Genomic DNA, 27,734 nt, shown 5'->3' with positions numbered 1-27,734 from the left:
GACAGTCGCGAATGTTGACGCTAAGTTTAAACGTAGGATCATCTTTTTTCACTTTATACGACAAAATTATGCCTTACTGTATTGAATTTTCCTCGAGTCCGGTATTTTTGTTATTTTACTTTTGAATTTCCCCATAACAATGAATAAAATCCACATACATTACTTATAATAAGATATAAAAGAATCCGGGATTGAAACATTTATCAAATGCCTGTCAATCCATGATGAATGAAAAAAAAATAAAAAAAATAATAAAGTCAATATTAACACCAGTAACTACAGAAAAGCAAGTTTACATGTAACGTATCTGATTTTACGAGCTCGGTAAACTATATTAACATAAAAATTCCATTGGTAAAATGATGTCTCAGTCACAGCTATAACTACATACTTATGCGACTGTAATGCAAGTGAAAGGGATTTGATGAGCTTGAGCTTTTAATTTTGCCAATTTCCGTTTCCTCGGAGTTCGGTATTGTTGTGATTTTTCTTTTCATCTTTGTTTCGAAAGCGAGTGTGGCTACGAAATCCCTGACTTTCAAATGATCTAAAACATCACTTCAAACACAGCTTGAGTGTACAAGAAAGGAATAAAACACTCCGTAACATGGTTCAACTGAAAACAGTTGCAAAGAAACAACAATTTACAACAGGAGAACAAAAACCTTCGTTTTTGTCTGAATTTTAGTACAAATTTTCCCTTTGTTGAACTACAAAATAAAAATCAAGAACGTGTATATTTCTATAATGTAAAAAGTAAATACAAAAGTTACATTTTTTTTTAATTTTCTTTCAGAAACAGAAATCCAACTCATTAGATTCCTATAACTTACTCATAGTTTATAATCTCACAAGCATAATGACATTTTGATAACCGCTCTTATAAAACATAAAAATGAGTGAGACAGGAAGAAGTACTATATCGTTGAGTGAAACAGGAAGGAGTACTATATCTTTGACATTACCCACAGAACGAACCTGGGACAACAATGAGGAAGGCGAAGACACTCAGATCACAGAACAACAAACTAACCATACAAAATCGGAAAACATTCCATTAATCAAAACAACAGGTCTGCAGTTATTAAGTGACAACATTACAAAGAAAGACCAAAATGTAACAACAAATAATTCCAAGGAAAATCAACAAATAGCAGTAGCTAAAACAATAGCGTCAGGTATGGAAAGTAATGCAGAGAATGTAGACAAGCATGATGATAATATGGAAATTATTGAAAAAGTAGCGCAAAGTAATATAACTGATGACGTCTCGATAATTAATTTTACACAATCCGAAATTTCAGAGGAAACAACAGAATCAAAAGATTTAGGTTCTAACGACCAAATACCGCCTATAGACTTGAGTGGAAAACGCAATAATAAAGATAACAATAAAGATGGAAGTCTTCGAAAGGATACCATTAAACGACACCCAAGTAATAGAAGGGTTCAGAAGGTCGGGTTTAGTCCTAGGCGACAAACTATTGCCCTTCAGAGAGAAAAACACAAAAAAGAAGAAATCCGACGACAACCACTGGAATTAAAGCGACAGTCTCTCGACATAACAAGTTTCAAAGACAAACAAGAAGACAACCGTCGTCAGTCGAGACTTCCATCACTTCAAAGTATGGGTTCAAACATTGCTAATCTTCTGAGGTCAGCTCGACAAAGGTAAGTAAACAACAACACTTTAAGGAATTTTGTGCGTTCAACGCGCTTTTCTGGATTTATTTTGATCAGGAACGATCAAAACCAAATATTTTAAAGCCAATGTTGTATAAGTACCGAAACAGCTGAAGTGCTTTGTGGATAAATGGACGCAAAAAATTATAGCACCGTCATGTAGATAAAAAAAAGTCCCTATATATTTTGTCATGAACATTTTTATTTAAAACCATTTCAATTAAAATTAAATCCATGCATTGCCCCCGTTCTGATAGGTCGCGCATCAAGGGCACAAATAACAATATATTTAACCTGCAAATGACACATGGGATTAATATATACACACACATTATAACTTGTTCTTTTCACAAAATAAACAGGAGTGATTTTTAAAATCGGATTAAACAATTAACAAAAGAAATAAAGATATTTTGCTGCAAGTATTATGAAATCTTTGGCCTTTTTGGCAGCCAAATTGCAGTTGCATTTTAAAAACCTAGATCAATTTTATATGAAATAAAAGTGAAAACCAAGAAAATGATGAATCATTTGGAATAAAATATAAGACAATTGTTTATATATGCACAAGGCTAATTAATGGAGGAGGAATTTGGTATAACACTAACACCAGATAGGTATGGATCTTAAACATAGCATAATAGAGAGGTATTCAAGCTCTCACCAGATAGGTGGGGAACTTTAACATTGCATAATAGACACGTATTCAAGCGGTCAGCTAACAGATAAGGAAACATCTCTTGGCATAAAGCACAGGTATTGCTGCTGCACTCAGTAAACAGATAAGGGAAGTTTCGCGAGGTATACACGTCTTATTTTAGTCAGTAGACAGACAAGATATCTAACTCATGACGTATAAAAGGTGATGCAATGATGAAATAGTTATTAGGGATACTTTGTGTTAATATTTTTTCTGTTAATAGGAATACTTTGTGTTCACATATTTTCTGTTAATAGGGATACTTTGTGTTCACATTTTTTCTGTTATTAGGGATACTTTGTGTTCACATTTTTTCTGTTATTAGGAATATTTTGTGTTCACATATTTTCTGTTAATAGGGATACTTTGTGTTCACATTTTTTCTGTTATTAGGGATATTTTGTGTTCACATTTTTTCTGTTAATAGGGATACTTTGTGTTTTTCTGTTAATAGGGATACTTTGTGTTTTTCTGTTAATAGGGATACTTTGTGTTTTTCTGTTAATAGGGATACTTTGGGTTCATATTTTTTCTGTTAATAGGGATACTTTGTGTTCATATATTTTCTGTTAATAGGGATACTTTGTGTTTTTCTGTTAATAGGGATATTTTGTGTTCACATATTTTCTGTTAATAGGGATATTTTGTGTTCACATATTTTCTGTTAATAGGGATATTTTGTGTTTTTCTGTTAATAGGGATATTTTGTGTTTTTCTGTTAATAGGGATACTTTGTGTTCATATTTTTTCTGTTAATAGGGATACTTTGTGTTTTTCTGTTAATAGGGATACTTTGTGTTCATATTTTTTCTGTTAATAGGGATACTTTGTGTTTTTCTGTTAATAGGAATACTTTGTGTTCACATTTTTTCTGTTAATAGGGATACTTTGTGTTTTTCTGTTAATAGGGATACTTTGTGTTTTTCTGTTAATAGGGATACTTTGTGTTCATATTTTTTCTGTTAATAGGGATACTTTGTGTTTTTCTGTTAATAGGGATACTTTGTGTTTTTCTGTTAATAGGGATACTCTGTGTTCATATTTTTTCTGTTAATAGGGATACTTTGTGTTTTTCTGTTAATAGGGATACTTTGTGTTCATATTTTTTCTGTTAATAGGGATACTTTGTGTTTTTCTGTTAATAGGGATACTTTGTGTTCATATTTTCTGTTAATAGGGATACTTTGTGTTTTTCTGTTAATAGGGATACTTTGTGTTCATATTTTTTCTGTTAATAGGGATACTTTGTGTTTTTCTGTTAATAGGGATACTTTGTGTTCATATTTTTTCTGTTAATAGGGATACTTTGTGTTTTTCTGTTAATAGGGATACTTTGTGTTCATATTTTCTGTTAATAGGGATACTTTGTGTTTTTCTGTTAATAGGGATACTTTGTGTTCATATTTTTTCTGTTAATAGGGATACTTTGTGTTTTTCTGTTAATAGGGATACTTTGTGTTCATATTTTCTGTTAATAGGGATACTTTGTGTTTTTCTGTTAATAGGGATACTTTGTGTTCATATTTTTTCTGTTAATAGGGATACTTTGTGTTTTTCTGTTAATAGGGATACTTTGTGTTCATATTTTCTGTTAATAGGGATACTTTGTGTTTTTCTGTTAATAGGGATACTTTGTGTTCATATTTTTTCTGTTGATAGGGATACTTTGTGTTTTTCTGTTAATAGGGATACTTTGTGTTCATATTTTTTCTGTTAATAGGGATACTTTGTGTTTTTCTGTTAATAGGGATACTTTGTGTTCATATTTTTTCTGTTAATAGGGATACTTTGTGTTTTTTTGTTAATAGGGATACTTTGTGTTCATATTTTTTCTGTTAATAGGGATACTTTGTGTTTTTCTGTTAATAGGGATACTTTGTGTTCACATATTTTCTGTTAATAGGGATACTTTGTGTTCATATTTTTTCTGTCAATATGGATGCTTTGCGTTCACGTCATCTAATATAGTCGGTAGTCATTTAGTCAGATAAGTGTGATCATGATAGGGTTGTGTCTTGTGTACTTATTTGGCTGTTTGTCTTTTTCATTTTTAGCCATGGTGTTGTCAGTTTATTTTCGATTTATGAGTTTGTCTGTCCCTCTGGTATTTTTAGCCCCTCTTTTATGACTGTACATTGTCAGTTATGTTGTCTAATTATTTGTCAAAGGTACCAGGATTATAATTTAATACGCCAGACGCGCGTTTCGTCTACATAAGACTCATCAGTGACGCTCAGATCAAAATAGCCAAACAAGTAAAAGTTGCAGAGCATTGAGGATCCAACATTCCAAAAAGTTGTGCCAAATACGGCTAAGGTAATCTATGCCTAGGATAAGAAAATCCTTAGTTTTTCGAAAAAAATAAAGTTTTGTAAACAGGAAATTTATAGAAATGACCATATAATTGATATTCATGTCAACACTGATGTGCTAACTACTGGGCTGGTGATACTAAGCTTGATATGATGTAACATTTTCTTCTTTCTAATGAGAATAAATAAAATAGGAAGAACAAGGGAAAGACAAATTGACTGTTGGTGTATCTTGTAGTGTAATACATGGAATTGGTCTAAGGAAACCGGAAGTTGACGACAATAAAGTCAAGTTAGAAGTAGATAGATTATGGAAGATAAGAACAAATCTGATAAGAAAAGAATGGTAATTGTTTATATTAGGAATTAAAATTATATTTCGTGTTAAATATGTATCTGTTGCAAAAGCAAAGATGTCTAAAAAAAATGTAATCTAGTTATATAAAAAAATAGTTAAAGGTTTTTGTGTCAATTTTCATTTTTAACTGAATTGTCTAAGTTTGAATTCACAAATAAATATGCTACTTACTTTAATATACATACAGACAAATAGAGATTTAAGATCAGATGCATTTAAATAACATGTACAGTAATTATCTTACAGATATTTTGGTATTTGCTATCAACCTCAATCTGATTAAAATTCAGACCTATATTAACATATGAATACACACGAGGATAACGATATCAGAGATCTACATTTTAATTAGATTGTATCTACCTCAATAAAATGGGAAACATAATAAAAAAAAGGGTTATGCTAAATCCATATGAATCCATAATTACGTTTTGTAAAAATTATTTCATTTATTTAACAGTCATGGAAGAGAAAGCATTTTGAAGCTGAAGTCTCTTATAACAGACACAGTTGAACTACTGGGGCGAGTCCGTGTCAACGTCAGAGAAAAGGAAATGTATGTTCAAACTGCTTTTTTGTTTATTGTTTTTGTGACTGTAGCCTACATGAATGAATCTATGTTAGAGGGGCATATGCTGTAAAATTCGTGTTCTCCGATTTGACTTAAATTCTCATATTTGATTTATATCATACTAAAACGTATATCCAAATTGTAATAAATTTAAAATAAACAGTTAGCAATGCATGTACTCTATAATATGTATCATCACTTCGTGTGTATTTTTAGTCTACCATCGAGATGACCTCTGAAGACTGCCAACAGTCACATAACCCGATATAAACAAAACCATAGATATAAATAGATAAAAACCTGGTGCAATTGGACTTTTCTAGGTCTGTTTGATTTCATGTTATAGCTGAACAAAATAAGTTAAACATCGTTTTAACCTGTTTAGAATTTATTTTTTTGTGTGGGTCGAATCAGTCATCAAAATGGTTCACCTTCGTTTTTCTTTCAATGTTGACATTTGTTTTCCCTTTTAATGGCAGAACAAGAATTAAAAGACACAAAACCAATCTCTATGTAAAGGGTTGAGTTGAAGATCACACTAATATGGGTTCAATGAGGTCGAAAATTCACAGAGAAGAGAATAATTCATCAGCGTGTTTCTTTACTTACTTTTTTGTACAAAATTGACATAACTGATTCATTATTTCATTATCTCACTTTTATTAATGATCAATAACAAAATCATATTCTATTTTTTTCATATCTCGTAGCTTTTCTCTCTTTGACTTATGAGTTCAAGAATCGCTACCAACATTTACTGTAATTATTTGAGAAAAAATATGACTGGTTAGGTAAAGTTATTATTAACATTTATATCAAGATAAATCCCTATTTTGTATTGTTTTCCGTCAAGTCGAAACAAATGCTTAAATAATATTATTTATATATATTGGTTTACATATTTTCCGTACGGTACTTATATTTAAAAATATTGAAAATCTATTGATATTTTTGACAGATATTCAGATGAAGATGTAGAATTTCATGCCAGAGAGTTAAACAGCTTACAACTACTGTTTCATGGAATACTGGAAATATGGTTAAAAGTTAAAGATACCGACAAAATTGAGTAAGTTGAAGATGAATGGTATCCTTAGAAGAATTCCTATTTTTGATTTCTGCAAGCATGCTCAAAGCTTAATATCTCTTACACCAGGTCAAGCTCATTTTTTCTGTGTACTTTGTTTTATATGAAGGAAAAGGAATATAACAAACTTGATGTAGAAATGATTATAACATTTATTCGTTATTAAAACAACAAAGCATACATACCCCTGGTGTCGTTAGAGTAAACAATAAATCATACATACCCCTGGTGTCGTTAGAACCTACATGTGTTTTGCATTGAATTATCTTTAATTTCAGAAACAAGAATATGATTTTGCCTGACATGATGTATTGACTTAGTTTTAATTTCAGATACAAGAATATGATTTTGCCTGACATGATGTATTAACTTAGTTTTAATTTCAGATACAAGAATATGATTCTGCCTGACATGATGGAACTGGCCACTGATATGACTTCTCTATATGGAGAGGTGATGGCCTTATTCTTACAAAGGTAATAATCATTATATGAACAATGGACATTTTCTTATATCAAGTTATTGTATTTTTATTACAAAGTTACTTATCTGGATCTGGTTTGTATAAAATAGCATTTTACAGAACGATAAAGCTTTTCATAATGTTTGATATTAGCATTCAAATGCAGGAGGAATGAGCAATTGATTAGTAAAAAAAAAACGTTAGAGAAAGAACTCACTCATTTTTCTAAATAGCAAAGTAAAGAAGAAAACAATATCTAAATAAAGAATACAATCAAAGCAACAATCTCACGATTTTCTTTATTTTACGTAATTCATAATTTATATTTTGGTATGTTTTAGTCTTCTTATAATATTGACCTTCAAGTCTGACACAACTAGTATAAATTCACCAAATGGTCAAATTGGTATATATAATAGTGATATATTCTTCAATGTTATAATACGTTTTACAATGTGTTACAGGTTTGATTTAAATATAATCCCAATGTTGCGACCAGTCCATGGATTATACTACGGGTTAGGCCTACACTGTCGATATAACTGTCTGGACAAAGATATTATGTAAGCATCTAGAAAAAAAGGAGATGTCGGGTAAACGTTAATGAAATAGCAACCTTACAACACAAGATGTTGTACAACACAAATAACCAAAAGGCCTCTTACGAGCAATCAAATCAAACACTTCAATTCGTCCCAAGTTTAAATCAGTTAACAGTATAAGATAAACCTTAACTTCTAAAACATGTCTTCAAATAAAAAGATTTTGCAAAAGACTACCATAGAGGCACGACTCTGAGAGAAAAATAACCACACACACACATATGTAGGAACAGGAATAACTATTTTTTACCTCCACGCTACTGTTTTTAATGATTGAACAGGACTATAAAGTTTACCAAACGAACGAATTCACACAAATAAGTTACGAAGACATTATTCTATTTCAAACACTATTTTAATGTTCACTGAATATTATTTTAGTTACAGAGACGGTGCTTCTACGGTATACTCTGGTTTTATATCTGGTATCCTGAGCCTTTTGAGGGGAACAAAAGTACTGCTTAAAAGACTAAAGTAAGTCCTTGTATAGAATCAAATCGCTTGTATGTCTTAATATATAGAAACTCTCAATGGTTCTGGTATAGAATCGCTAGTATGTCGTTATATGTAGAACCTCTCAATAGAGAGATACACGCACTTCAATGTGAACTCATTTGGAATAAACACTTATCTTAAGGCAAAACACTTTGAATCTTCGGTATTTTGATCTGGTATAAAACAAACATCATCCCACAGATTCACGTATGTTCCACTTGTCTTCGTAGCCTTGAACATTTATCGCTATAATTATTGTTCGTGGCAAGACCTGGTGTTTGATTTGCTTTTAATAAGGATGTCAGTATGTGGTATGGCAAATTTTTTGTTTGTAATTCTACGGAACATATTTAATCGGCTTTTGAGTCTTCTTTCTTGTAATGTTGACCAGTGAAGTGTGTTAAGCATGTTTGTAATCTCAAAGCATTTAGACGTCATTCTGCTAATTCCGGAAAATAAACCTCAGTTGTACATTCTGATGAAAAACATAACTAATTAGAATAAAAGAACGAATATAAGTGTTTTCTTGTCTGTATGGATTCTGCTTAAGTATATGATAAAAAGAACATAACAATCTATATATATCAGCATTGACGAAATTGTCAGTCAACTCCTTATTGGATTTATTTCCCCTAAATGACGATGTTTACCCTTATATGTGCAAGTCAAACATTATCAAACATGAATAACTGTAAACAAAGAGGATTAACACGACAAGATCTACAAACAAATAAGCCGAAATTTGCAGTCCCCTTCTTATAAAAGTAATTGCTCTTGAATGACGAGTTTTATCCATCAGAAACAACTAAAACCAGCTCTCAAACTGATGGGAAAATGTAAACATTGAAATCCGATATTTTGACGTAGGAAACAAACTCATTTTCATGGTCCCCGATTAAAGGACATTGCGCACAAAAAGTCATGTGCAATATATCTTTTAATTAGTTTTCTACACTCACTTTTCTATGTTTTAGTTAATTTAAAGTTTTGATTTCCTACAGAACGGAACATCGTTCTCAGACACCGTAGAAAAAATATAGGTGGCGCTGTTTGTGGGAGTAAACATTTTACATTCGGGTTCTTTTTTGTGTCGACAGATAGACCTTTATCTGTCAGATTCAGGCGTTTGTGTTCAACTGAAACAAGTAAAATTTATCAGCAATATAAGAGTAACAAAAAGGAGATCTTGGTCATGAATTATATTCATAGTCTTCAATTTTGGAAAAACAAATAGATCCAGATGAGCAAAAGAGACTCTAAAGAATATAGATATTATCATTATCAATCATTATCATTATCATTATCATTATTATTATCATTATCATTATCATTATCATTATCATTTTTATGTCTATTGTAGTAAATAGTATTATTAATATCAAGTTGCAAACTATTTCAAATAACTTTTAGAAAACAAATGTGAAATTATTAAGTCCATTTACGATCATTTACGTTTAATTACCAAACTTGGTGTACCAACCTTCATTAAAAATACCTTTAACACTCTAATCCGATTACATATTGATTTTATATTAGAACATTTAATTTATCTCAATAAAAAATTCAAGAATGGTAAATAACTGTTTATCAGGTTTAATTTGTTTATTTAAATTTAAATGACACATGCTATATAATAGTATCTATCTCGTTATACCAATAATATCTTTCTTAAAGAAATTACAAATACACTGTATAATACTTAATTTAAACATGAACGAGGTACACTATATAGATAGATGTATGTTATTAAAGGCATTATATATATTTAGAAGTCTATAATGAAATGAAATATTTTAGTATTTTTCAAAAAAGTTTGGATTATGCGTATCAGTAAAATGGTATGTATACATTAGCATTGAGATAACTTCATTTATTATTGCCAGTTATAACACTAGTGGTACTATTTTTCTGCATCAAATGCGCTTTCAGACAATAAATGTCACGATCTTTAGTGATGATCTAAGCTAAAATATTTGAAAATCCAAAGCTTATCAAAAAGACGAAGAGCTATAACCAAAAACGACAAAAAGTATAGCTAAAGCCGGGCAAGTAATCAGAGCTATAATTTCTAGTTCCATTTATTGCGTGGTAAATCCGTATTGATATACTCAATACAGAATTCCAGAACACTTTTCAATACTGTCTATATTGAAACAGTATATTCGTATTCAGATGATAGATTAAAACGGTAGAGCTCACACACTATTGTTACAGTATCAGTATGTTGAAGGTCCTGAGTAAACAAGAACAAGATTTGACAAAAACTGAAATCACCACTGTCTGAATACGTAATGGTATTCAGGAGTGGGGTGGGGTGGTTGGGGGTAGGGTGTGCTTCTAAAGGTAATGATATTCCGAAATGGTGGTTGCATGGGTGGTGGGGTTTTGTGCTTCTGAATAAGAAGTTTATGTCCACATGATGTCTTAGTTTATCATATTTCCGACAAATTTCCATTCTAATTCATTCTACCGTTGACTGTATTCTAATAAGTATAACCCAGTAAGTTTAATATTACATACTCATTAAGAAATTTACAATTGATTCTGTTAGTATTTACTAAGTCAAAATTACTCTTCTTCAGATTTGAAGACGATAATGGAAGAGAAAGACGACGACTTGTACAGTCAACAATATGCAGATTTACAAAGGATATACAATCGGTGTTAACTCATGGTCTTCATTCGTAAGTATTTAGCTTTTATTGTTTATTAGTATTTTATATTTTACTTACTATAATACTATTTTTTAAGTTGATTTATGTCACATGATAATTTTTTCTCATTTACTATTTCTACATATTACCTTGTAAACATCAAAGGAATGCTAATCCAATTCCATCATCAGGTGGGGTCCTCCTTCCTTGGCTGTTTCGGCGCTATTCCACAACAACCTCCAGAGGTGCGCCGGCTCAGGTGATCAATCTGAACCTGGAACTGGATGGCCTACACGGCTCCGATGTCTCAGCTGATGTCATTGCTGTTCTTCTGTAACTGAATGCTGTTCTGTATATCTAAATCTGTCCATTATCTACACAATAAATGTTCATTGTTCTAACACTTTGTACTTTTCCACGCTTCGTCTCTTTTCCTCCAAATCCACTGTGATGCCACTTCTGCTTCTCTACACACTTCTGTAATCAGTTTCTTCCTCTCTGCTCCTACTACTCCCAAGGTCCTAAGTGCCCGCCACATTGACTGTCCTGCAAAGCCCCTGCATCCGACTTCTATTGCCAAACACCACGTCCTCCATCCCCGCTGTTTGCAATCCTCTACTAGCTGCTGGTATTTTGCCATCTTTCTTTCATAAGCTTCCTCTATTCTGTCTTCCCATGGGACTGTCAGTTCCAGCAAGACCGCCTGCCTAGTTCCCTGTGACCAAATGACTATATCTGGTCTTAGCGATGTTGCTGCTATTTCTGCTGGGAAACTCATGCGTTGATGTATGTCTGCTGTCATCTGCCAGTCTGATGCTGTTCCAAGTATCCCTAAACCTTTTGCCTGGTTGTCTTTCTTTTCTCCAGCCCTCACAAAATTTACAAATGTGATGTTCTTCTGCATCTTTCTCTTCTTTCTCCTGGTGGTATCCAACTTTGCTGCTATTGTTTTCAATACACTGTCATGTCTCCATGTATATCTTCCATCTTGCAATGCGACTGGACATGCTGACAACACATGCTGTAGAGATGCTGGTTTGTCTTTGCATAAGGTGCACGTTGGGTCTTCTATCAACCCCCAGGTATAGAGGTTTGATGGGCTTGGTAAAACATCATACACTGATCTTAGTAGAAAACTCAATCTGTATCCCTCCATACTCCAAATCTCGCTCCAGGTCAAAGCCCTGCTTCTCGCTCCTTGCCAATTCAACCAACTACCCTGCTGTTTCATTCCTACTGCCTTAACATTCCTACTCTCTTCTTCCATCTGTCGTATTTCCTGTTGCACCAGTTCCCTCCGTCCCTTCTCATTTGCTGTATCCCACCTTGGTTTTGTTGTCATACCAAATCCCTGTCTACCAACTGCTGTTACACCAACGATGACACTGTGCTTTAGTCTAGTCTCAGCTTCCTTAACTGCTTCCTCTGCTTTCCATTTTCTTCCTGTCCTGATCTTTACTTTGGCTCCTCTCACTTTAGCATCTTTGCTGTCTCTCAACGTCATAACCTGTCTTGTCTTTGTAACTTTATACTCTTCTGTCAATGCCTTCATTGGTAATTGTAGCTTTGTTCCTGTGCTGTACAATCCGATGCTGCTGAAACTTCTTGGCACACCCAACCATCTTCTTAGGCATGCACTGATCTTTCTCTCTAAGGCCTCAACTTTGGACAATGGGAACTCGTAAACTAGTAATGGCCACAATATCCTTGGTAAGACCCATGTTCATATATCCAGGCCTTATATCTTCCTGGGAGCCCACTTTTGTCTATCTTCGTCAGCCATTCTACCAATTGCACTTGAACTTCACCCATGTTTACCATATCTGCTAGTGTTGCATCAAACTTTTTACCTAGGCATTTCACTGGTTTCTCTCCAACTGTTGGTATCTTTTCACCTGCTAACTCAAATGTCTCATCTTGCACTTTGCCTTTCCTCACTATCAAACTTCTAGATTTACTTGGTTTGAACTTCATCCTGGCCCACTTAATCATCCTTTCCAATTCCTCTAAAGTCCATCTTCCCTCTATGACTGTTTTTGCTGTCACTGTCATATCATCCATAAAAGCTCTTACTGGTGGTTGCCTGACCCCTGATGACAATAATGGTCCTCTACTTGGTTTTTCTACTGATTTTACAATCAAGTTCATTGCTGCTGCAAACAGGACTACTGATACTGTACACCCCGTTAGTATTCCAACCTCAAGTCTCTGCCAAGCTGTGGTGAAGTCTCCAGCTGTGAACCTCTATTCAATCTTGTCAAAATACTCTCGCAGCATAGTTCTGATAGTTGGGGGAACATGATACCTCTCCAATGTCAGGTCTACTAGTTTGTGAGGTATGGACCCATAAGCATTAGCCAGATCTAGCCAAAACACTGCTAAGTCACTTTTCTTCTCCTTTGCTTCTCTTAAAATCTGTGTAATAACGCTGGTGTGTTCGATGCAACCAGATACTTCAGGCATGCCTCCTTTCTGGACTGCGATGTCTATATATTCGTTGCCAAGCAGGTACCTCGTCGTTCTCCTTGCTAAAACTGCCAGGAATATCTTCCCCTCAATGTTCAATAGGGAGATGGTTCTAAACTGTTCAACTTTCCTGGAGTTCTCTTCTTTTGGTATAAAACATCCTTCAGCCTTGTACCATGACTCTGTCATCTTTCTCCTTCTCCAAATTACTTTTAATAGCTTCCACAACCTTCTGATCAGTCTGGGACAGTTCTTATATACCCTATATGAAATACCATTTGGTCCTGGTGCTGACCCTGTTCTTGCCTTTCTCACTACGTCCTGCACTTCTTGGAACTTCAGGTCTGACTCATCAAACTGTTCTTTTGGCTCCTCTGGTGTTAACAATTTCTCACATTCTTCCAGGTCTTCTCCTCGTCTCTCATCACTGTGGGTCTTCCTGAGATGTTCTTCCACTTCTTCCCTCGAGTTTTCCAGTTTGCCAGATCCTCTCGCTCCAAATAATCGCTTCATATACTGAAATGGGTTTGCTGTAAATGTTGTTCTCTCCTTTGCCTTTTTCTTTCTATCTCTTCTATGCGTTTCTGCTCTTGTAAGTGTTTTAAGTTTCTCCCTAGTTTCCTTTCTTAACTGCTGTAATGGTAACCTTTCATTCTCATTGGCGACTTTGTACCTCTTCTTTAACCTTCTCAGGTCTCCTCTCAATTCCTTGATCTTCTTCTGTCTCCGGTTACTATGGCCTAGTTTTGTTGGTTGTTTCCCTTGTGGTACCACTCCAAATCTGTCCTTTCCTACGCTGTAAATAATGGACGTCATTGCTGTTATCTTTCTGTCTACACTGCCTGCTAATGTTGCCTCTAAGATGTTTTCCAAATCTTCGTCAAGCGCTTTCCAAGCTGCTTTGTCTGCATTCGTTTGCCATTTGATCTTCTCTTTGCGTGGCTCATTCTCTTCTCTACGGGTTGTTGGTTCTATCCTGTCTTCTTTACGGACTGTTGTTTCTATCCCGTCTTCTCTATGGACTGTTGGTTCTATCCTCTCTATCTCTTCTGCCTCGTCAAGTTGTTCTACCTCTGTAGGCTGTTCCTCGTGCTCATCCTCACCCTGGGTCACAGGGAGGCTATCATCACTGTGGTTTGCTTCCTGGATGGTCTCCTCCTCCGTCTGACCAGATCTCTCTGTGCGTTGATTGCCAGAATGGGGTTGCACACATTTCATTCTACTTTGATGGATCTTCAAACCTCTAGAATTCTTACAGACTTTACCACAAAAACATTTACATCCGTTGTTCTGGTTCGTTGTCCTTGTCGGTTCCATAGTCGTTTCCTGGTCCTGTCCTATGGGCTGTTCATCCTCCCTCGCTCTCGCACAGCCCCGAGGGTGTCTTAGTATATATCGTTCCATAGCGTGTAAAATGGGTTCCCCTTCACAGGAGATGCACTTTGACTTGCCAAGCCTCATGCCCCGGTTACCAGTCTCTCCTGGCTGCCTCCTGTCTCTCCAGGTTGCCACTGTTCTCTTCACAGTCGTCAACCAGACTTTCCTGGTGGTCACTGGGTTTCCAGAAGTTGATTACCTTGTAAACATCAAAGGAATGCTAATCCAATTCCATCATCAGGTGGGGTCCTCCTTCCTTGGCTGTTTCGGCGCTATTCCACACCAACCTCCAGAGGTGCGCCGGCTCAGGTGATCAATCTGAACCTGGAACTGGATGGCCTACACGGCTCCGATGTCTCAGCTGATGTCATTGCTGTTCTTCTGTAACTGAATGCTGTTCTGTATATCTAAATCTGTCCATTATCTACACAATAAATGTTCATTGTTCTAACACTTTGTACTTTTCCACGCTTCGTCTCTTTTCCTCCAAATCCACTGTGATGCCACTTCTGCTTCTCTACACACTTCTGTAATCAGTTTCTTCCTCTCTGCTCCTACTACTCCCAAGGTCCTAAGTGCCCGCCACATTGACTGTCCTGCAAAGCCCCTGCATCCGACTTCTATTGCCAAACACCACGTCCTCCATCCCCGCTGTTTGCAATCCTCTACTAGCTGCTGGTATTTTGCCATCTTTCTTTCATAAGCTTCCTCTATTCTGTCTTCCCATGGGACTGTCAGTTCCAGCAAGACCGCCTGCCTAGTTCCCTGTGACCAAATGACTATATCTGGTCTTAGCGATGTTGCTGCTATTTCTGCTGGGAAACTCATGCGTTGATGTATGTCTGCTGTCATCTGCCAGTCTGATGCTGTTCCAAGTATCCCTAAACCTTCTGCCTGGTTGTCTTTCTTTTCTCCAGCCCTCACAAAATTTACAAATGTGATGTTCTTCTGCATCTTTCTCTTCTTTCTCCTGGTGGTATCCAACTTTGCTGCTATTGTTTTCAATACACTGTCATGCCTCCATGTATATCTTCCATCTTTCAATGCGAGTGGACATGCTGACAACACATGCTGTAGAGATGCTGGTTTGTCTTTGCATAAGGTGCACGTTGGGTCTTCTATCAACCCCCAGGTATAGAGGTTTGATGGGCTTGGTAAAACATCATACACTGATCTTAGTAGAAAACTCAATCTGTATCCCTCCATACTCCAAATCTCGCTCCAGGTCAAAGCCCTGCTTCTCGCTCCTTGCCAATTCAACCAACTACCCTGCTGTTTCATTCCTACTGCCTTAACATTCCTACTCTCTTCTTCCATCTGTCGTATTTCCTGTTGCACCAGTTCCCTCCGTCCCTTCTCATTTGCTGTATCCCACCTTGGTTTTGTTGTCATACCAAATCCCTGTCTACCAACTGCTGTTACACCAACGATGACACATATATACATATTACGATTTTCATTTTAGAATATCTTTGGAAGAATATAGAAAGTTGATCCATAAGTTGGGAAACCTGTGTTCCGATGCTTTTTTCACTATTGGGAAAACCAAGGGGTTAGTATAATTGAACTGTAATGAGAAACATTTCTTAGTATATCAGTATACCATGAGGAACGTTTGCATATCAACCAGCCTAAGAGTATTTCCTTAATTATCAGAATATAATAAAGAACAATTGCTAATAAACCTGGTAAAAGTATTTCGTATTTTATAATTATACCATAAAAAACTTTTGCATACCAACCAGGCCAAAAGTATTTCTTAAAAATATATCAGCATCCAAGACAGTCATCAGGAGTAAGTAAATATAGATATAAGGGTAGTATCAGAAACGGAAAAACGATAGACAAATCGTAAGGACAAACACAAAACGTTAGAACAATGGAAAAATTTAAGAACAATAGACAAAACATAAGGACAATAAGACAAAACGTAAGAACAATGGACAAAACGTAAGAACAATGGACAAAACGTAATAACAATAAGACAAAACGTAATAACAATAAGACAAAACGTAAGAACAATGGACACAACTTTGGAACAATAGAAAAAACTTCAGAACAATGGACTCAACGTAAGAACAATAGACACAACGTCATTTGTTCTTACGTTTTGTGTATTGTTCTTTCGTTTTGTCTTAATAATATAATCTTTATTGCAAAATTACACCCATGGGGGTCAAGCAATACAATCAAACAATAATTTTATACTATACAATGCAATACAGTGAAATACAATGTAATACAATGAAATACAAAATAATACAATACAATATATAGAATAATTATAGAACATTAGAGTTCAATTATAAATGTATGTAAAAAACACCATCATAAGGGAGCTACCATTTGATTTTTATGGGGGGGGGGGGGGGCTAGGATGAAATTTGAAAAAAATAGGCAGGACAGGAGTTTTGAGTAAAAAAAAAAGGCAGGATGAGACACTTTGCAAAAAAAAAAAAGGCAGGATGACAATTTAGGTAAAAAAAGTCAGGATAAACTTATTAAAAAAAGGCAGGACCGAATAGAGTGAAAAATAAAAAGGCAGGACAGAGATTACAACTAAAAAAAAATGCAGGACAAAATTTTTCATCCTAGCCCCCCCCCCAATAAAAATCAAATGGTAGCTCCCTAACCTTGCCTGACACGGGTCTTTACGTGTATTGTTCTTACGTTGTGTCTTTGTGTCTATTGTTCCTACGTTGTTAAATACAAATACAATATTATAATGAAGAATTTATTATTATTATTATTATAACGTAGTACAATAGACACAACGTAAGAACAATAGACACAACGCAAGATCAATAGACAAAACGTAAAAACAATGGACAAAACGTAGAAATAAAAGATTATACGTAATAACAATGGACAAAACGTTAAAACAATAGACAAAACGTAAGAACAATAGATACAACGTAGGAATAAAAGATTAAACGTAATAACAATGGATAAAACGTAAGAACAATAGGCAAAACGTAAGAACAATAGACACAACGTAAGAACAAAGGACAAAACGTAAGAACAATGAACAAAACGTTAGAACAATAGACAAAACGAAAGAACAATAGACAAAAACGTCATAACAATGGACAAAACGTTAAAACAATAGACAAAACGTAAGAACAATAGACACAACGTAGGAATAAAAGATTAAACGTAATAACAATGGACAAAACGTAAGAACAATAGGCAAAACGTTAGAACAATAGACACAACGTAGGAACACTAGACAAAACGTAAGACAACGTAGGGACAATAGAAAAAACATAAGAACAATAGGCAAAACGTATGAACAATAGATAGACAAAACGTAATAACAGTGGACAAAACGTAAGAACAATAGACACAACGTTAGAACAGTAGACACAACGTATGAACAATAAAAAAACGTAAGAACAATAGACACAACGTAGGAACAATATACAAAATGTAAGAACAATAGACACAAACTCTCCTTTATGTGCAATGACTCTATTAAAATGGAAACTTACTGTTATCAAAGTCCAACTTGAATCTTCTTCAATACTTCAATAGTCTTTACTAGCATGTTTCGTTTATAGAGGGTCCGAACCCTTGAGCGTCATAGATGGCTATGGGTATGCTCATATTGTACGTAATTCAATTAATTTGATTAAAATCGAACTCGTTTTTTTAAGGTTTCTAAATTAAAATAATATCTTATTTCTACTGAACATTCGTTCAAAAGTATAAACCCTATATGATATATCTTTCTCTCTTTATTTATAGAATTCTGGGTTCATTAGAAATGGGAGAAGGTGTAACAGCACTGCAGCCGACAAAATTATTAGGAAATATATCACATTGTGACGTAGTAAGGTGCGCAGTAGAAGACCGACCAGAAATTATCAATGGTCTTGTATTCCAAGAAGGACAACAATTAATGTCTGATATATTTCAAGTGACAGGAGCACCGTTTTGTACATCAGAAAAGATTCTTTTGCGATTTCCGTTATCTACTGGTGCTTTACCACCGTCTTCAATGGTTAAAGTGAAAGTTAAATATGGCACTAAGTGGACCGATCTCAATGGAGAAATTAAGGTAAAGTCAATTAAAAAAAAAGTATGGTTGTGGACCGATCTCAATGGAGAAATTAAGGTAAAGTCAATTAAAAAAAAAGTATGGTAGGGTATAATTGCCAATGAGACAACTCTTCACAAGAGACCGAATGACATAAAAATTAACAACTATAGGGTCTATGTATGACCTTCAACAATGAGCAAAAACCATACCGCTTAGCCAGCTACAAAAGGTTTCGAAACAAAAAGGTAAAACAATCCAAACGAGAAAAGTAACGGCCTGATTAATGTACAATTTTTTTTTACAAAAAATAAATACGATATACAGCAACGTACAGACGACAGTCACTGAATGACAGGCTCCAGACTTGGGACAGGGTCATACAGAATAAGGCGGGTTTAAACAAGTTTGAAGGCGATAATCATTCACCTTACCTGACAGCTAGTTCAAAGCCAATAACAACTAAAAAAAATAAGAAAAAACAAGAGGCATCTAAATGAGAGTGACACATCATAAACATAAAATCAGCAGCAGAAGACTAATCCAGTTGCAGTCTGTACAAAACTCGACATGAGTGACGGACACATTAGATATATCAATTAACAATGATGACTTTTTTCATCATTATTTCAATTTAAAGCTGTAGTGAAAACCGAGTGATACTGAATGTTATAAACACGCTAGAAAATGTTATCGAACTCACTGATTGGTGGTTATTTTCAGCACAACTACATTGAGTTCGAAGCCAAGATGGTATCTGCGTTTGTGGCAGTAGTAGGATTTCGTGGTATACATAGAGAAGTAACTACAGCAGGCCACTCGTTTGTGTCAGATGACGATACACGTGTTAGAATGAGTATACCCAAAAACTCGTTTAGCGTCCCTTGTATTACTAAGTTTCGGGTAAGCATCTAGATGAGATTTGAAAACAGCATGTTCCAGATCTCTTTTGAGATATTTTTAAAGGCTGCCAATGGGACAACCTATTCAATATATTTATCCGTATCATACACAACAAACTATAGTGATATATCTTGCCACAACTCAGCCGTTCCCATTTATAGAAAACACACAGTTCTTTTCACTTTATCGATTGTTCTTGCAAGAAGAATTTGTATGTAGCAATGCAACGAATAAGACGTGATAAAGCGACTACTAGCAATGAACTAAGTTTTGTGTACACAATTTTAGAAAGAAAAACAAAGAAATTACAACTTGTTTTTACATATAGTGATATTGATAAGTGGTGAAAACATAATTGAAATAAATTACAATAAGTAAACAACAATTGAACAATTACGATACTAAATTAACAAACAAACACATTTTAGATTAAGTTTGTTTGCTTCATAAAGAGTAACAAGAAAAAAAAGAAAAATGATTTATGAAACTAGACTGTAAATTATTTCCTTTAACTTACCCAATAAAGACCTAGAAAAATACTCTTTGACATACTCCCCATTTCCATTCTCAATTTTAGACTTGTTGAAATCTTAAACCTGCATATTGAAACCAAATATGCAATTAACAATCCATAAGAAAGAGTCTTGTATACGACGCAAACAAAATACTTGTTGATTTTTTAAAGATAAAAAAATCGTTGCCTTCGAATAGAAAAAAATTAATATGCTTTTTTCGGATAAAAAGATGTGAATTCTGTAAAGACAGTAAGTTCAAAATATTAGCAATTACAAATACGATGTCGGTATCGAATTAGACAAACAAGCTTCAGTTGGTAAACCAGTGATTTGGGATAGCACCGATCGTTTCTCGATGAGGCTTTTGTTTTAGAGACAGGACTTTCGTCTTTTTCACATTAAAACAAAACTAAAAACAACATTCAAACAGTTGAAAACAATATGTTCAAAGATGACATAATCCATCTAAGGTCAACTTTGCCTGAGTGAAATGTTAACTTCTATTTTATTATTGTGTTTCACTGTCTACTTTACGTTAATGTTTCTAATTTCAGTTCATTCAAATCAACAGGAACAGAATGTATGGTTATAAAGAGACATGTAAAGAAGACTGTCATGGTATTGTGGCTTGTTCTGACATTCTAAATGTAACCCATGACGGGAATGTAGCGATTAATAAGCCGATTCTTGTCCATCTTCCAATACTTCATGATATAGAGGATAGTAGTTCAGAAATAGTCTTATTCGAGAGAAATCTAGAAGGCAGGTTATCACTTCGAATCGTAAATGACGCCATCCAGTGTGAACCCCACGGGAATTGTTATACGTTTGCAGTATCTTGTTTGAATAACAGGTACGACTACTACTGCTTGTATATAACAACAACAATTCATAAAAAGAGATTACAGTATTATTTGCTATGTGCGACATGTCCTTCTTTATTTTATTGAACATACATGTTCCCTATAGGCCAAAGGTTTGAATAACTAGAAACATGCCAAGTTATTTGCTGTGATTGGGCTTTAACTTATTCACAGTTTTCCCAGCAGCTTGCAAGAATTCTAAAATGCAGTCTTATTCTATATTTTTAGTTTGTAAATTATGTCATTTTACTAGTACCTTTTCACCTATATGAAGTAAAATTTACTATTCTTTGGTTCATTTATTTGTCTTACAAAACCTGTGTTCTCGATAGGCTTTTAGAAACCTTCAGATTTTAGCTTAGTAATCTTATCAATTGAAACATTAGGTATGTATCCTATAAGTTCTTATTATAAAACAAGCTTATTTAGATCATTGCTTTTTTATGAGTTTACAAGAAGTAAGGTCCTGATCGTTAGAAAATCATGTTAATTATTACATAATATTCTGCAACATTTTGAATTGAGCTAATGTAACTGTTCAGTTATGCTTTATTTACAGTATTGCACTAGCAAAGGTGAAAAGGAAGATTCTAAAGAAGAATAAAAATAAGTTACTGGAAGAATTTGATTTATACTGTGGTTTAGAACATATATGTAATATAATGACTTGCATGGATAAGAACCTTCTAACTGTTGGAGTAGTAAAATTGTGGGTAGAAATAGTGGAAAAACGATTTACAACAAGGATATTAAGAAAGCGCGCAAATGAAGGACTTTTTGAGGTTCCAGGAAGCCGAAGTCCAGATATTCGTATGAAAGAGCAGGATGTTGTTCGAATGGAAATGGATGGAACTATTCAGAAGATTCGTGAAATACCTTCGGAACATTATTCTATTGTATATTTGTCAACAGCACGTGATAATTACCGGTCTTTCCACGTCGAAGAACGCCGTGATCCAAGAGGACGGCAAGTGGGAATTTTGAATTTTATCAGTGATACTTATGGCGATGGATTTATATTACATTCAGCAACAATTGATATTAATCGATATCTTATTAGTCTGTCAAGAATTCCTACATCACATTCAGATGTTCGGCCAAGTAAGTTATGTTTATCGATATCATAATTCAGTAAAAAATCCAAACATCATGTTCTGATGTCCGACCAAAAAATATTTTAATGGATATTTTGTAAGTCTGACAACAATCCCAACCTCACATTCTCCTTCTTTTTCTTCTTCTCCAAGGGACGGGATCGGATTAAAACTGAATGTGATTGGTTCCGCGCAAAAAACTGCGCAATGTCGTGCAACACATAAAGTTCTCTGTTGGGTATTTACGTTTAAAAACCGTTCGCAATATAATACAATTAAATTACGTAGAACTTGTGTTGCCTACTTCCGTTCAGAGCATGCATTTAGGGCAGCCTTGAATCTCTCAACTGTGTTGGCCGATGAAACTGTTTTTGGAAAGTTGTTCCAATCCCTGATGGTCTTCGAGAAGAAATATTGGCCGTAGGCATCTGTACATAAACTTTCTTTGTAGAAGCGGTTTTTACCTCTGGTCCGGTTATCATTTGGGGTTAAATATTTGCGAGGTCTATGTCAGTAAGATCATGCTGGATCTTGAATAGCATGCAGTCTGTTAGTTCCCTCCTTTCATTGAGGATTCTCATTTTAGAGGTTTTACCATATTTTTGACACAGCCAGGTGTTCGGTCTTTGATATTCACAAACCGTGCTGCTCTTTTCTGTATTGTTCTATTGCCTTGACCTTATTTTGGGTTATTGTATCACATACTGTTCATGTATATTCCACTGCAAGTAATGGAAACATGTTCAGCTACCTTTACAGGTTTTGTAAAGCGAGATTTCTGTGAATAAATCCTAAAGTTACTTTTGCCAACTGTTTTATCTATGTGTCTATCCCAGGTTGGGTTCTTGCTTATTGTTACTTCTAGTTATTTGCTAACTACAGTTATGTCTAGAGCATGCACATGTAGTTTGTATGATGTTTGTATCACTGGTCGATTTTTATGCCCCACCTACGATAGTAGAGGGGTAATATGTTTTCTGGTCTGTGTGACCGTCCGTCCGTTCGTCCCACTTCAGGTTAAAGTTTTTGGTCAAGGTAGTTTTTGATGAAGTTGAATTCCAATCAATTTGAAACTTAGTACACATGTTCCCTATGATATGATCTTTCTAATGTTAATGCCAAATAAGAGTTTTTACCCCAATTTCATGGTCCACTGAACATAGAAAAAAATCATAGTCCAAGTTTCAGGTTAAAGTTTTTGGTCAAGGTAGTTTTGGATGAAGTTGAAGTCCAATCAACTTGAAACTTAGTATACATGTTCCTTATGATATAATCTTTCTAATGTTTATGCCAAATTAGAGTTTTTACCCTAATTTCATGGTCCACTAAACATAGAAAATGATAGTGCGAGTGGGGCATCTGTGTACTATGGACACATTCTTGTTCGGTGATATTCTTGACAAGGCTTATTTTTGGCATTGAAACTCATCCCAGTCTTCCAATGCTGAAAAGTCTTTCTGGAGAAGTTCACTGTCTGCTTGGTTGGTGATGGTAATCGAATAATTTGGTCTCTGATGTAGATGCTGTTTCTGGAATGTCGTTAATATAGGCCAGGCACAGTAATGTTCCAAGGACTGTGCCTTGGTGTACACCAGAAAGTATTGGTACTTGTGTGGAGACAGCTCCCTCTATTACGTTCTGCTTTCTGTTATGTAGGAAGGAGCTAATTCATTTGTTGGTTTTGGGATTGACGCCATAGTATTCCAGATTGTTGTAGGCGTAGATATGGTACCTTGTCAAATGCTTTTGCAAAGTCTAGCAGGATCATGTCTACTTTGCTGCTGCTTTTAAATTTTGATGCAATGTTGTTGATGGTTATGATGAGTTTGGATTCGCAAGATCGTCATTTGCGGAATCCGTGTTGTGCATAAGTAAGAATCTAGTTTTGTCCAAGTGGTCCATGATGTTACTATGTACAATATGTTCTTAGACCGTACATGTAATGGAAGTTTGATATACTGGTCTATAATTAGATGATACGTGTCTTTCGTCTGTTTCTGAAAAGGGGAACTGCATGGGCATCTCTCCAATCTTGTGGGACTTCCCAAGTGTTCAATGATGCTTGGTATAGGTCTGTAAGTATAGGAGCAAGTTATTATGTTGCTACTTTTAGTATAAAGGATGATATTGAGTCGGGACCAGTAGCTCTATGCGGTTTCGGGTTTTTTTTAACAGTTTGTAGACTCCGTTGGTGCTAATTTTGATGTCCTTCATGGTGGAGTATGGACTTTTTCCTTGATTTGGGAAGTTATTAATGTTTTCTTTGGTAAAAACTGACTGGAACGGTGCAACTCCTGTCCATTCTTGACCTTTGCCCTTGATATAAGACCAGACATTATTTGCGTTATCATTATAGTCGGAGCTGACTTCTTCCATATATTTATTTTGGCTGGTCTAATTTCTCAGTGTACTTCTTGTTGTTAGGAAAAAGCCTTACAAAACGGCAAATAATGATTGAAGAAACAAGAGAGCTGAAAAAGCGTACCACGAAAGACAGAAAGAAGTGCAACAAACTAAAAGTTCATTTTTTGTACAAATGAATTTTTAACATTTATATTAGTAATCTTTCTGTTTAATTGGAAGTATTAATAACTCATAATTTTTTTTATGATTTACAAAATAACAAGCTGTCAGTAACTGCGATGCACAAGTACTCGGCCATGTCCACTCTGTGGTTTTGTTATATGTATTTGTAATTTGAATTCATCTGATGAGTTAAAACTTTTTCAATTTATTTTTGTTAAGATCCTGGTAACATGTTTAACCTTGCCACTTTCTGTATGTATGTGTCTGTTCCGAGTCAGAAGTCTACAACTCAATGGTTGTCGTTTGTTCATGTGACGATCATGTGTTACATATTTGTTTTTCGTTCCCTTTTTTTTGTACATTAATTAGACCGTCGGTTTACCCATTTTACATTCGTCATTTAGGGGCCTTTTATAGCTGACTAAGCGGTATGGGATTTGCCCGTTGTTATAGGCCAAGCGGTGACATATAGTTGTTAATTTCTGTGTCATTTGGTCTCTTGTGGAGAGTTGTCTCATTGGCAATCACACCACAATTTTGTTTTCACCACGTAACGATTATAATCTTTGGCATTATTATGTTTAAGCTATATGTTGTTTTAAATTGGGCACTTTGTACAAAACTCACTAATTTGTTGTTATTTGTTTTAGAGACGTTTTATTTTCAATAAATTAAAGCGCACTACAACTTTCTGTTTACCTTGCAAATAACTAATCATGGTGAAGCAAGAGTTCAATTCTGAACGTCTGACACGACCACACATGTCTGTAATATGTTGAAGACTGTTTGCTATGTTCATACATCACTAATTGTTTTTGTCCCGTGTTATTTTGTTTTAGCCATAAACCTTTGTATGCATCAACACTTTCAGCTATGACCAAATTCATTTTACTTTCATGAAACATTTAAACTAGTTATTACCAACGTGGAGATTTAATGACATTGAACATTAACAAAATAATTATGCCATAATTGTGCTCATTATATCATTTGCATAATTACAATAATTGGCTTAAGGTATGACTTTAAATACAAGTATTACAACTGTGTTATTTATATTGGCAGATACCTATGGAAGATTGACGTTTTCCCGCCAATCGCGATCATCGAGGTCGTCAGGAAGATCAGTTAAGTCAACATTAGCATACAAAGCTATATTTGGTAAGTTTCATTCATAATGTCCACAAGTATAGTTCCACCGAAACAGGAAAATCTTAAACATTTTATTAAAGGTAGGTTTATACTTCGTATATACATGTTCCAGACCATATGAGTATTTGGACCGTACGCGTACGGTCCGGACCGTATACGTATACTCGTACGGTCCGACCATACGCGTACGGTCGGACCGTATGAGTATACGCGTACGGTCCAGTACGAGCTGACCATACATGTTATTTGATCATATGGGTTAAATTGAATCAAGCATTTATCACAACCTTTATTTTTAGTTTTACAAATTGTTACTGATAATTTATTACATTGAGATAGATAAAATGAACAAACGAACAATTGAAATTAAGTATTTGTTTAATTTTATATCTGAATCCTATTTTGGTACTCTCGCCCAAGGTGACAAAATTCAAGTAACGTAATATTTTTTACATTTTCATGTATGCAGTTCATGTATGTTCCTTTGCATTTGCATTTTTTGGTAAAGTTGCTAAATATTCTAAAACAGTTGACCTCCCACATTATGTTTACTTCCGACATCTTCAATTTCAGTGATCATATTTCAATTAATGTATTACTGATCGACATGCTTAATACAAGAGACTAAACAGATTTAATTAGCGTGAATTTAAAAAAAAGTTAAAATGTAAAGTTTTTGTTTCAATTACAATTGAACTTTTTTAGATTAATTTGATAGTTAAGTTAAGTTGATCTGCTATATGCATTTGTATCTAAAAAAAACTTGACCAACTTTTTAATATTAGTCAGACCGTACGCGTACGGTCCGACCGTATGAGTATTTTGAAAAAGTACACATACGGTCCAAATACTCATACGGTCTGGAACATACACACCTGGTATTAATAAGAGCCTTCTTATATTAAAATCGTTCTTTAGATCTATCGCTAATATGTACATACGTTAAATCGGATGCTGAATGGAGGGTAAAATATGTTCAGCTGCTATACTACATTTGAGATGTGAACAATAAGAAGTGGTGGATCTACAGGGAGGAGGAGTTCCGAGGATTGGAACACCTTTATTACGATCAATGCTTTTGAATGGGGACATATGGTTGGACACCCCCTTTTATCCTGGGTTGGAACCCCCTCCCGCTTTTAAAATTAAAAAAAAATGACTGGATCTGCTCCTGATTGGTGTCGCATATTGTCAAGTAGATCTTATGCCTCGTAGTAACAAACCGTTTTTCTACAAATTTATGCCATTTTACTTTGATAGACCACCTGATGATACAAATTTAGCACAAGAAACTTTGTAACACAAAACGTTATTGTAATAAAGAATTGTTTTATTTTGTTTTCTGATAGAAATTTTGACTTGAAATATACATCTTTCTTTATTAAAACATACAATGTTTAAATGTTGAAAGTGGAGGTAATTTATCTTTATTTAATTTTTTTTGTGGAGTGCATTCTTTAATCTACAAAATGTGTATTTTTGTAGAGGAAGTGCCAGTACTGAGTCACCAGAGCTTACTAATACTTGCCGGCGCAATGTCCGTAGAAACGGCGCAGATGTTGGGTGTAGAGCTCGGACTTCAAAATGAAGATATACTTAATTTAAAGACAGTCAACCAGCCGACCGTTCTTACCGTCTTTGAGATACTTTGGATGTGGCGAGGAAAGCAAGTCAATAAAAACGACGCTGACCAACTCATAGAATGTTTAAAGAGAATAGAATCGGTTCATTTATCAACGGTTGTAGCTAAAGCAAACAGAGAAAAACGTTATTTAACTAGAACAGACTTAAAGTGAAAAGCATTTCACTATGTATTTTTTGTCTATAGCGTTTGTAGTTTTCATCTGTTCATAAATAAAAAAAGAAGAAAATGT

The 27,734-nt window shown here is 34.7% G+C and overlaps 1 protein-coding gene across 1 annotated transcript; it reads left to right on the top strand.

Moving 5' to 3' along the window:
- The first annotated feature begins 819 nt into the window (after positions 1-819).
- On the top strand, positions 820-27,734 carry LOC139513799 (uncharacterized). Its single transcript, XM_071302611.1, has 15 exons — positions 820-1,671; positions 4,934-5,041; positions 5,514-5,609; positions 6,583-6,693; positions 7,098-7,187; positions 7,639-7,737; positions 8,158-8,250; positions 10,854-10,955; positions 16,234-16,320; positions 18,516-18,828; positions 19,531-19,710; positions 20,780-21,078; positions 21,648-22,189; positions 25,774-25,869; positions 27,346-27,734. Exons 1-15 carry the CDS (start codon positions 896-898, stop codon positions 27,654-27,656), a joined length of 3,303 nt encoding a protein of 1,100 aa, XP_071158712.1. The 5' UTR covers positions 820-895; the 3' UTR covers positions 27,657-27,734.

Source organism: Mytilus edulis, chromosome 2 (genome assembly GCF_963676685.1).
Source record: "Mytilus edulis chromosome 2, xbMytEdul2.2, whole genome shotgun sequence".
Classification (NCBI taxonomy): domain Eukaryota; kingdom Metazoa; phylum Mollusca; class Bivalvia; order Mytilida; family Mytilidae; genus Mytilus; species Mytilus edulis.
The sequence above is the reverse complement of the archived record's forward strand: the minus strand, read 5'-3'. Positions and strand labels throughout refer to the sequence as shown.